Source organism: Pleurodeles waltl, chromosome 3_1 (assembly GCF_031143425.1).
Source record: "Pleurodeles waltl isolate 20211129_DDA chromosome 3_1, aPleWal1.hap1.20221129, whole genome shotgun sequence".
Lineage (NCBI taxonomy): Eukaryota > Metazoa > Chordata > Amphibia > Caudata > Salamandridae > Pleurodeles > Pleurodeles waltl.
The window spans coordinates 1,908,760,038-1,908,772,890 of record NC_090440.1 but is presented as its reverse complement, the minus strand read 5'-3'; the positions used below and the strand labels follow the sequence as shown (position 1 = coordinate 1,908,772,890).

Genomic DNA, 12,853 nt, shown 5'->3' with positions numbered 1-12,853 from the left:
GGCTGGCGGGCGGCCTTCTGGCGGTCGCCCGCCAGCCCAGCGGGAAACACAGAATCACCGCAGCGGTCTTCAGACCGCGGAGCGGTGTTCTGTCGGGGGAACTCTGGCGGGCGGCCTCCGCCGCCCGCCAGAGTTAGAATGACCCCCTTAATCTCCTTTTGTCTACCAAAAATGAATAAATGTGTCTTTGTGTAATGTAACTGGTGCTCATGTAAAGAGCTCCTATACCTTTAGGTCGAGTTTGTGCTATATAAAACCAAAAAACAAAATGTGCAGTGCTAAAGGTGTTGCATGTTGGAGTTTCTACAAAGAGACTCGCCAGGAGATGCATTCTGGCTGCAATTGAACACTAGACTCCTGTATGCCTTTCTAGCCTTGCCTCTCCTGACCTAGTTCTGAAAAAGATGAGGAATGACTGGGCCCAAGCCATCCTAGTGACTCTGGATTTGTCAAGGAGAGTGTGAGGCCTGGAGCTTCTGAGCATGAGCATCGTCCCTCTGACTGGGCATTCACTTGAGAGGATCTCCTGTTGCAGCAGGGGGCAGGGTCCGTCACACAAACCTGCACATTCTACACATTCATGCAGAGAGATTGAGCTGCAGCAGTTAACTGCATTTGATTCTGCTACCTGAAGTCCATGTATGCTGGGACAGATTTGTGGCCTGGTGTGAAGTGTGTGTGACGACTGATTCTTTACAAGCCAAATTGTCTGATGTTCCATGGTTCTATTTGTCTTTGGCCCAGCAAGACCATATAGTGTACACTTTTAATGGTTATTTATCCGCCCTTTCAGCATTTTTGTGATTGCCGGATCAAACGTTTTTATTTAAGTCACCTGTTGTCATGCCAGAGCTAAGGCTGCTACAAGGCACGCAGAGTGCCTGTTCTTAATATATGTTAGGCTGTGACGTGGGTGTTGGTGCACACATTCACAAAACACTATTGCCTTGACAACCAGGACTGCAGGGAAGAACATTTTGCAAGTTTGGTTCTGCAGGGCTTTTTGGTCTGAGCTCATTCCACAACCCTCCACCTTGGAGAGGTCATGCTTTAGGAGAGGAATCTTTGGTTAGAAGTATCTAACAGAAGAAAAATTTACTAACCTCTGGTAACGCTGTTCCTAATGGATACTCTACCCAGTTGCAGATTACCCATCACCCTCCAACCTTTCTGTTCTTGGAGTGGCCTTTATTTAACACCTAAAACTGTCCCAAGTTAGAAACACGCACACTGATATAGATAATTGATTCATGCTTCATGTCTGAGGTTGTAGAAAAAGACAAGCAAGAAACTGACATCAGCATGTAGGAGTGGCACTGATATGCCACTTTGTTCTGTCACTTCTGGGGCAGTATGGAGCCAACAAAGAGCAACACGGTGCCACCAGCGAGGGGCAGGAGCATCTCTGAGAAAGTTGCCCTGTCCAGTGTGGCACCTGAGGAGTATTTTAAGGTGATAGTTTGATAGAGTAGTTAGATATAGTATACACCAGAAAGAGTGCTACCAAAGGTAAGTAAGTTGTTCATCTTGTATATCATAATGGAAAAATGTTTAGAATTACACTGTAATTGAATGGGTGGATATTGCATTGTGTGGTTCTGCTCTGATTCTGTTGTTTCAAAAAATGTATTGCTTCCTTTAGGGTGTGGGGGAGCCATCTTTGTTTCTGGGATGCTCTGTCTATTTTGCCATCAAGGATGCCATAGATGCTGCAAGGAAAGAAAGGAAACTGCAAGGCTCTGCAGTGACCAGGACCCCACTGAGTGCTGAGCGAATCCGGATGGCATGCTCAGATAACATAACTAACATGGTAGGTATGCACAGAAGTTTAGAATTATTTGAAAGTAAATGCTGATAGTGAACCATAGTCGTAAAGTGATTGATCTGATAGAGACTTCTAATCCCGGAATCCTTATCTTTGAATTCTCCCCAGGTATCAGGCTCTGTAAGATTCTTTGTGAGTACCACTGTGTGCCGGTAGGTGGCGTCAGTCGGCTCCGCTCAGTGTCATCTGCACCAGAAGTGACTTCCGCTTCACCCATATAGGCACCACCGTGGCACGCTGACGTCAGTTCTTTTCTCTTCACACCAGCCAGCACCGATCCTGAGAGAGCTATCTCTCTGTCCCTTTTTGACAGGATTTTCTTGATGTTTTGCAACCTTTTTTGAGGTTTTTTCCTACTGGTGTGTTTAGGAGAAATGTCACAGCAGAAGACAGGTTTTAAACCCTGTGGCGCCTGTCACCATGCCATGGCAGACCCACACCTTATGTGTTTGTGGTGTCTGGAGTATGATCACAACTCCAAGTTGTGCTCTGACTGCCGGGCAATGGTGACAAAGGCTTTGAGGGAGCGGTCCCTAAGGCTGTTAGCGGCCCAGCAGGCAAAGCCTCAGATGTCTGGATCCTGGTTGAGAGGTATGTCCTTGATCCAGGAGTCCCAAGTCCTCTTTGTCCCATTCAAAGTCATTGGGACACTCAGGTAAGAGACACAAGAAGCACCAGAGTTTGAATCGCGCTTTGACTTCTCAGCCAACGTGACGAATATGATCAGTGTTCAAAGCATGGTTAGTTGGAGCCTACACCAGGCCAACTCCACGCCTCCCCTCCTTTCCAAGAGCCACCCCCGCTCAAATTAAAGAATTCAACAAGGCCAAGTGCCTTATTTTTAAGTGCACTGACCCCTTCAAAGTGCTTTTGGGCCCCGTGGGGAGAAAGGGGCCCATCTGGTTCCACGGCACTGTCTCCAACCTCAGCTCCGATGGGCTCCTATGGATCTGATCATGGATCTGGACCGGCGCTGGTCGTGCCACTGCGACCTGCTCCGGTGCTAGTCCCAACACAGATGCTCCTGGCCCACCAGCATGCACCAGCATCGCAAGGCTCCATTTGATCCCCGAATACGACATGGAGCCGCATCAATAGATGCCGATTCCAGCGCCGATAGGACCCATGTGTCTTGGGTCGGTGCCTGAGTCTTATTCTGAAGGGCTAGGTCTCAGAGAAGACTAGGAGGGCTCACTGGACCCTTTAGAATACCTGTCAGAAGAACAGTATATAGACTTGTGTGCGGACGTAGGGGATGCCAGCGGACTGGACACATCTTCAGATACCAACATTCTTTCTCCCCCTACTGTGGCTACAGACGAGGGAGCTACCTATGCTATGGTGGTGAATAGGGCGGCTGAGATCCTGGACCTCGAATTGCCCTCAGTGGCAGAGAAGACTAACATCTTGACAGAGGTGTTCCAACCTGGAGCTTCCTCCTCTGAACCCCTGCCCCCTTTCAACAAACCTCTCACTGATGTTCTTCTGGGAACCTGGTCCAAGCCCAGCACAGGAGCTTGAATAGGACGATTGCCTGACCCAGGGGACCCAAGATTTCTCACCCAACACCCTACCCCACAGACTTTGGTGGTCCAGGCTTCCACTTCCCATGGTGCGTTCCCTGCCGCACCCCCTGACAGGATATCAAAGAGGCTGGATAGCTTTGGTAAGAAAATGTTTTCTTCCACCAGCCTTGCATTGCAGTCTGTGATCACTGCATGCTTATTGGGCCGATATTCCCACACACTGTGGGACATTGTTGCGCAAGTGCCACAGGTCCCAGAGGAGGCCAGGGCCATTTTCTACCAAGCAGTTGAAGCCGGGAGAGACGCAGCTAAGTTCACTATACGGTGTGATTTGGACATGACCAGCTCGCTGGGCAGAGGGGTTTCCACTATGGTGGCACTCAGATGCCACGCCTGGCTGAGAACATCTGGCTTTTCAGGGGGTGCCCAGGCTTCCCTCATGGACATGCCCTTTGATGGTAATCATCTCTTCAGAGACAAGGCCGACTCAGCACTGGAGCACTTTAAGGCTTCACAGTCTATGGCCAGGTCCTTGGGCCTGTCAACTGCCCCGCGTTATACCCAGTCTGCCTTTTGCTTCTTTCCTGGCTACATAGGGGCTTTCAATTGCACCAACCCTATCTTAGCCACAGGCCTTCACAAGTTGCCTAGCCTCTGTGTGGACGAGGATGCCATTCTTCTCCATCTTGTGGGTCCAGTAGCCAGCGATCTGCTCCAGTCACCATCCCTTGTTTCTGCAGCCTCCAAACCTTCATAATCTTGTCCTTTTAGATCATAGACGTCGAGTTGGTGAAAGGATCCTCCATCATCTCCACCAATGGTAGCGCATAACATCAGACAGATGGGTTCTATAGATTGTTTGGAGGTGCTATTCCTTCCTCTTCGAGACAACCCCTCTCTCCATACCTCCATCTTACGACCGGCTGACAGAGGATCATTTGTCCTTGCTCCACAAGGAAGTCAGGGCTCTCTTGGCCAAGGAAGCCATAGAGAGGGTTTCAGTGCCTTAAATAAGCTGTGGGTGCTACTCCCTCTACTTTCTGGCCCCGAAAAAGGACAAGGGTCTTCGCCCCCTATCCTAAATCTCCAAACTCTCAACTTCTTCCTCAGCAAGGATAAACTCAAGATGCTCACATTGGCTCACGTCTTGTCTGTCCAGGATCCTGAAGACTGAATGGTACCATCGGACTTGCAGAATGCCTATTTTCACATCGCCGTACTGCCTCCCCCCAGACATTATTTGCGGTTCATGGTAAGCCACAAGCACTTTCAGTTTACTGTGCTCCCAATTGGCCTTACCAGCGCCCCTCGGGTGTTCACCCAGATGATGGTGGTGATCACAGCTCATCTGTGCAAATCAGGAGTGTCAGCCTTCCCCTAGCTCGACAACTGAATGCTGAAGACTGGCTCACTGCAGGCTGTTATTTCCCATCTCCAAACTATGGCAGACCTCCTGTATTCACTGGGGTTCACTATAAACGTGCCAAAGTCACACCTGACTGCCTCTCAGACGATCCCTTTTATCAGAGCTCTTCTGGACGCAGTGCAGTTTTGGGCTTATCCTCCTGAGCGGCAAGTCCAGTATATTCAGGCTATAATACCAATGTTTCAACCTCTATCCTGGGTTTTGGTGAGACTGACTGTGAGGCTGCTGGTCCTCATGGCCTCCTGCATCCTGCTCGTGACACACGCCAGTTGGCATATGTGGGCTGTGCAGCGGGACCTTAAGTTCCATTGGGTGCAGCATTAGGGGAATCTCTCCAATATGGTCCAGATCTCTGAGGGAACTGCAAAGGACCTGCAATGGTGGCTAACTAACTTTGATCAGGACAGAGGCAGACCACTCTCCCATCCCCAACCAGATCTCACAATAATGACAGATGTGTCCCCAGCAGCTGGGGAGGGTCCTTCACCCAAACCTGTCATCTCTCTGCCTTTTCTCATGGCGATTGAGCGTGGCAGTTGACAGCTTCCTTCCGAAGTCTGCAATGTTATTCTGGCAACAGGGCATCTCTCCACCAACATGATGCCTGCCAGTGGAAGCGATTTGTATTATATTGTACAGAAAAGTTCATTGACTCCATTTCTGCTTCCCTTTCTGATATTTAGCTTTTTATCCTTGCTCAGCAGGTATCTGCATTGGGCACTCTGAAGGGTTATCTTTCTGCTCTGTCTACCTTCTTGCAGCTGCCTGACCAACCCTCTTTATTTAAGTCCTCTATTGTAAATAGTTTCTTGAAGGGCCTTCTACATATGTTCCCCCTTAACCTTTTATTAAGCCTCAGTGGGGCCTTAATTTGGTCCTCACTTTCTTGGTGTGTGCTCCGTTCCGCTTGAGGCACTCCACGATTCACGATTGTCTCCCCTGGCTGCACACCATTAAAACAGCCTTCCTCGTGGCCATTACATCTGCCCCGCGGGTGAGCGAGCTGCAAGCTTTCTCTTCCAAGCCTCTATTCTTCTCGGTTTATCCAGACAAACTGGCTATTTGTACTAGGGCTTCTTTCCTGTCAAAAGTGGTAATATCATTTTATATACCCACCTTTTACACTCCTCCATATCCCTCTAAGGAAGAGGAGTGACTCCACCGTCTGGACCCAAAAAGACAATTGCCTTTCTGTCTCGATCAAACAAGAGTTCCGGGTGGACGACCAACTCTTCGTGGTTTATGTTGAAGCAAAGGAGAGTTGGGCGGTACAGAAATGGACCATCCTCTGTGAGTCATTCTCTGCATCAAGATCTGCTACCCACTGGCGAAAAAGGCAGACTTCTGAAGGCTTACGGATTCCACCAGAGCCAAAGCTGCAACCACTGCGTTAGCATGTTGAGTCCCAGTCCTAGACATCTGCCAGGCAAAAACATGGGCTTCCCTGCACACGTTTAACTAGCAATACTGCCTGGACAGTCAGATACCTACGGATGGGCATTTCATCCATTCGGTCCTGCAGGACTTCCTAGTTTAAATTTGTCTGCAGACCCACCACCGGAGATGGTATTGCTTGAATATCTATTCAAAGGTAAGGCATCTACAGCTAGAAGTCTCTATCAGATGAACACGTTACTTACTTCTGTAACACCTTATCTGGTAGAGACAACATCTAGCCGCAAATTCCTTACCGACCTACCCATCTTCCCCGCTCTGTGGCCAGCTTTCTAGGTTGTGGGATGATTCTTTTCAGGGCTCTAGTTTGGACACACCAGCGTCAGTGCTCATCATGGCTCCGGGCGTCTGGTGTGGAACGTTGTGCAAAGTAACTGATGTCAGCACATCGAGGTGGCACCTATGTAGATGAAGCGGACATCACTTCCAGCGCAGACTACACCTTGTGGAGCTGATCGGTGTCACCTACCAGGGCACAGGGGTTCTCATGAGAAATCGTCCGGATCCGCTCTGACCCCTGGTGAGAATTCAAAGGTAAGAAATCTGTGGCTAGATAGTGTCTCTACAGATAACGGGTTACCAAAGGTAGGGAACGTGTTTTTATCTCTTTTTCAGTCTTATTTTCTAACTTAGTTTCTGCCAGGACATGTATTGTGCATTTTGGCCTTTGGCATATTTTGATTTTTACTTTTAAAATCAGGACTATAGCATGTGGTCCTGCTCAGGGAGCCCTTCTCAGTAGTGCACCACTAGGCCCCAAACACTGGTAGAAGGTTAAAATGTCACTAGTATTAAAACTGGGGGAGAGGGGCTAGACACTACCAGCAGGCCAGAATTTAATTGTTGTTAAAACTGAAGTGTTCTCTGAAGCTGATTGACCACACAACCAATAAGATTGCCATCTGAGTGCACCTTAATAGTCTTTATCAGAAAGCAATTAGATTGGCTAAATCCTCTTTGAGCAGGGTAGGTAAAATGTCAATTTCAGAGGGTGATTTCAACATGATTTCATAGGTGCTTTGAGTGGGACTCAGAGAAACTGCAGCCTACTCATCTTCAGGACTCAAAATGCAACACTGAGTGGAAAAGAATCATTACTCACAACCATTTATACTAAATAGGCCAAATACTCACATTTATTGTCAACAAGTGATGTTAAAAGATGCACTTGAGCAATACAATTAAGCATGTCCACTATTCTTGTTTAGGCTTTGGTTGGGGTCTAAATCCCTCACTAGGTTTGCTGTGGGTTATGTGCAGAAGACCAAGTAGAAATTCCCTTACACGAGTCCTATTTCTCATTTTTACCATCTGTGATAACAACAGAATAGATTGCAGCTAAATAATAATGGCATACAGAACCTAGCCCATCACATGTCTGGGTGGGACCACCTGTCAATGTTACCACTGTTACCAACTCACCAGTTCCCCATCAAGGCACATATTAAAAATTAGCCATGTCCTCTAATACATGATCTCCTACACGCAGAAGGAGCACTTCGTAAAGACATTGTCCATATGAGAGGAAACTATTTATGGGTATGTGGTCATTCTCTCAAATGGTTGAAATACTATTCTCAACCACTTCCGCCTTTCCTGCACTTGCCTTCTTGCTTCCAGCCTTAGGGTTGCTGGTTTTATTTGGCAGGAGTTGGAGTTACTGCAAGGAAGATCTGTTTAGCCAAGCCAGCCCGGCATACTTTATAATGTGTGAACAGGATACCCAACAAATAACAGCTGCAGAGGAGGTGGGACTGTGGTACACAACTGCCAATAGGAACATTCTAGTGTTCCTTCTCTTACTGTCTCTCCATCCACTATCTGTAGGAACTGGACGTACACTGTACTGACGACCATCTACCATTGCCATATGGCTTGTACCAAGTCCACTCTCACATAGGGCCTGATTTAGAGATTGGCGGATGGGTTACCCTGTCACAAATGTGACGGATATGTTGTCTGCCGTATTACAATCTCCTTAGGCTATAATGCGATTGTAATATCGCGGGTGGCATATCCGTCACGTTTGTGACGGAGTAACCCCCCTCCGCCAAACTCTAAATCAGGATAATAGTATGAAAACTCTGGCATGTGGAAAACCACACTAGAAGCACATGTGCTGAGTTAAGTTATAATAGTGAACTATGGCACAAAGAACAAAGAGTGCACATTGACCAATAAAAAGTATAAACAGCATCACAGGGCCCAATGTTGTCTCTCCTGACACAGTGCCACAGAGAATACACAAGAAAGATACAGACCACTTCACTAAGTCACACGCTGAACGTGTTGGTTAGTAGCAGTAGAAATACAAAAAAGCTGTGTGACTGATGAAAGTAAAAGGAGCCCAAGTGAAACAGAGAATGAGGGGGAGAGGTTAAAGATAGCAAGGCAAACAGAAAGTTAAATCTTGCTGAATGGAGAAAAAAGAATTAGATAATAACCTTCAAAGGATGTCTCCGTTCTAATGTAAAATGCATACAAACTGCACCTATTCAGGGTGGCAAATGAGAAACTGAAGGTTGAAGACATTTCATAATTTCTCAGCTTGTGTTTATGGCAGAGGCTTAAGAGTTCTTGGATCAAAGTGCAAGCATCTGTATATTTTTAGGAAAGAAAAGTTAGTAAAGGCAGGCATTAAATTCTACGTGGATCAAAACGTAACTCTTTTCCACATCCAAGATACCTTAGGTTTAAGGCAACATTGCAAAGCTGCAGACCAGTCCACGGTGTTCTTAAAGAAGGTCAGAAAGAAGGGGAGAGGGAAGGGTTAAGAGTGAAGGTCAGTCAGCAGACAGTTTAATCCAAAATACCTTGCTAGACCCAAATGACAAAGAACTGGAAATAAAGCTGAATTGCAGCGTTCTTGGGGTGGCTCTATTTTGAAGGACAATGCAGACGTTGATGCTCGCATGAAGCACTGTCACCGGCAACAGGGTGGGGAGAACTCCTGCAGAAGCTCTGAAAAATTGAGATGATAAAGACTGGAGAAAAAGGTGGAACTGTGAGATAAACGTGTGCATTCTGTAAAGTATTACACAGAATGCAGGGTAAGGGAATCATGGAAGGACAACCGAAGATTGTTAACCCAAATCAGAAACAACAGTTTTTTGATTCCAAGTTTGGTTGAACAAGAGAATGATGGCATTTTTGTTCCAGAGTTAAACAGAGACTAAGAATCCAAGAGGTCACTCATTCCCCCATGTTATGCTGCAAAACAAAAGAGTGTTGTGACTTATTGTTAAGAGTTAAGGAAAAATCTAGGATGGTATACACTTCAATAAGCGTGCATTTTGCAGCAGAGGCTGGATACTTGCAAAACAAGGAATACTCTTTCTTACTTAGTTTCAGTCACAAGGGTTTTTAAGGAGTGATGGATTAGAATGGTATGACCAAGAGTTGCACTAGTCTCTTCTTTGGACTTATACATCCTACTCATGGGACTTTAATTATGTCCACTACAGTACCTTCCCAGAAATAAAGTATGTTTGGTAGCTGTTACGACCTTACAGAGAGTTTGTAAATTAAAAGTGCTGCCTATTGAGGAGGCATACTTTCAAGTCCATTTGGGCATGGTAGTTGTACTCACTAACCAGGGGCCGCTCCTCTGCTAAGGAGGAGGAGCGTCACCACACTGGATTGTGGGAAAAGGACAAATAAAATTATATAAACGCTACGTTATTATCATTTTATTTTTCTGGGGAGAATGGGGCGGGGCTGGGCTGGAGGGAGGTGGCCGGAGGAGGGGTATGTGCAATATAAAGTATGTATGTTCTATACCCAGCTGTTTTGCACAGCTGAGTGGCGAACATGCCCAGGCTCCCACTCCCAGTCTGAGCAGCGTAGCAGGCCGCTCTGCTGTTGCTGGTGACAGCTGCATCATGATTGGCTGGGAGCCTGAGAACAGAAAGAGGACGACGATGGAGGGGAGACAAACATGTCTCCCCCACAGGTAAGTTTTTTTTCTTTCCACCACCCCTTCTCCTGCTCCCCGTCGCCACTGTCACTAACCCATGCTTTCTACCACAGGTAGCATAAGCACTCCATATGGTTGAACCAGTTGAATTACCATGATTGTTTTACACTCAGCAGACAATTTTAGAGTAATCACTACACACCCTCTTTGTTATAATGGCTCTTATGTTTTACATTGAGTGCACTTAGGCAGTTCGAAAAACCAAACAAATGTTTATTGCTTTCCACACTTTGGTAATCCCTTCTCAAAAGCAGGTATTTCAAGTGGATTGTGAAATGTATTCAGATTTGTTGCACGGGAGTAAAGTATACAATTGTTGCAGTCCTAAGAGCCTATCTTACTTAAAGTAGCGGATGATAATTACATTTTTAGAGAACATTCCATAAATGGGTGTATGTAAGGCAGCACTATGGTCCTTTGTCTACATATTCACAAACCAGTATTGCATTTCTGTACCCCGTTAAAGAGAAGTTCAAGTTGTACAAACTGTTTCTAAGACACCATTCATTACTATTTGCACTCTCTGCAGTAAACCACTGTTTTAGAGGATGAACACATTGCTTTACATTCATTGCACTGCATGTGATCTATATACAGCAACATGTTCTGCAAGCTGAAAACTTTACTAAGCTGTAAAACACAGGTAGTATCTCGCAGTGTTGTAGATTCACATGTTCCTTACCCTGCTCCTGAACTGGTATAGTAGCAGGATGTTTCTGAACTTCTGGACTTTCTTCCTAGTCATTAGACACTCAGACACAGACTAAAATCCCAATGGTCAAATACCGGCTTACAATCTAAAGTGGAGCATGTGCTCTAGCGGATTGTGAGGTTCAAGCATGTAGTCACAGGTGTTTTACTGCACGCTCAAACCAACAGCAGCCTTTAAAAAAATGACATAATACTCCAACCCCAACAGTAAATGACAGGAGACTGCACAGCATGTAAACTACAACACGACCAGCTGCAAACTGAGGGGTACATGTATGTACGGTTTTACTTATGGAGGCACAGTATCTGTAGGGGGCAACATTTGGTGTGCCCGAGAATGTGGTAGCAAACTGCATCTGCAAAGAAATGGAACATTTCAGTCAGCATGTGCTCTTCTGCCCTCCTCCTCCTTAAGTTAAGTAGAGACACTACCAATGGGCCATACTTAGTATAGACAAGTTTTATCTCATTGTCGTTTATTCTGCCCATAATTGATATCCATCTCTCAGTTGAGAATAGGACAACCTTTCAATCACTGGAAAATGGGCACAATGATAACACGACATTTAACCTCGTTTACATAATCTATGTTCAGGAGAACTTCACGTATTAATAATTCATCTTTCTTTCTCTATTTCAGATTCCAAAAGATGCTCCCGAAACATTCACGCCCTGGGCTATCAATGTCTGAATTAGAAGGGATTATACAACGGGGTTGCATTGGAATGTGTGTAACCCCATCAGTCACAAAACCAACACATTAGGTTTCTATAAGATGCCTTTTGGTGGGAGATGTGTGGGTGTAAATGGGGATGAAGTAATTTGGAGGCTTAGTCATGCTTGCCAGCTTTACCGTTTTAGCACTAGAGTGTCCATTTTTAATCAATTCTGCCAACAGCTTGCCTGCTTGCTGTTGTCTACAGTTATTATTACTAAATCATTTTTAATGTTAGCTTCTTGGTTTCTTGTCTTTTTGTTGGGGGTACAATTCCCCCATCGCCTCACAGTATATTTAGTTCAATTCATTTGAGAAGCTATACTGCATGCATCCCAGCCGGCTCATGCACCTTAAAGAGACATCCTTGTACTATGAACCTGCCACATCGGAGCTCCTGGAGTTCTCACTCCCCTACGTTAGATAGAATACAAATGAATGCTGATGATTGGATGTGTGGAAACGAGAAACGTATTCAATGCATTCAACGTTGCTGTGGAACTATAACACATATGATACACACAGATTTTAAGACATTGATTTTTTTCAAACTTCAGTATGTATTCCCCAGGTGAAAAGTAGTGAAAAAGCAGTGGAGGAAATTGTAGCTCAACACTTTGGAGATCTGGTATTACTTTTTGAATCAGACATGTAGCTATAAAGGCCTGCAAAGAGAATCCCATTAAAACCAAGCAACTTTTACAATTCAAAACGCCATTATAAATGGCTGACAGTAATGTTAGTGAAATAAGGTATTTCCTGTTCCTACTGGTTAAGTTTATTTGAGGGCATCCACCTATTGTCTCTGCTCCTTCCCTTTCTATAGTAATCCATAGAAGCAGAAAAAGCTAATCCACTTTGTTTTACTTATGTAGGGAGGGGCTATAGGCAACTCAGATGACTTTAGAGCAGGCAAGTGACTGAGATGTAGTAGGGCAGAAATCTGTCTCATGTCACTAAGCATGTGATGGGCTTTGCATTATCCCTAGCAATTGTTCAGTGCAATGGCTTAAATTTGCCATGCCATGCCAACTCAGAAGCATCTATTCCTGTAGATTTTTGCACATGTCTTTGCAGCTTTTTGACTGTACTATTGAAATGCCATCTACATCGGTCTTCTAGCAAAAAACATCCGTAAATTACAAGAACTCAACATCAAGCTGCCTGAGAACATTGGCATTGCAATAGGCTCCTTCCACAGGGTCCCTGGGAAATAGTG

The 12,853-nt window shown here is 45.6% G+C and overlaps 1 protein-coding gene across 3 annotated transcripts in view; it reads left to right on the top strand.

Moving 5' to 3' along the window:
• LOC138285750 (aldehyde oxidase 1-like) overlaps positions 1 to 11,871 on the top strand; it is a 388,242-nt gene extending 376,371 nt beyond the window's left edge. For all 3 annotated transcript variants that reach the window (XM_069226090.1, XM_069226089.1, XM_069226088.1), the window contains exons 34-35: positions 1,643 to 1,810; positions 11,560 to 11,871. In XM_069226090.1, the coding sequence (XP_069082191.1) occupies positions 1,643 to 1,810; positions 11,560 to 11,610 (219 nt within the window). In that variant the 3' untranslated portion in view covers positions 11,611 to 11,871. The remainder of the gene's footprint in view (positions 1 to 1,642; positions 1,811 to 11,559) is intronic.
• Positions 11,872 to 12,853: the final 982 nt, after the last annotated feature.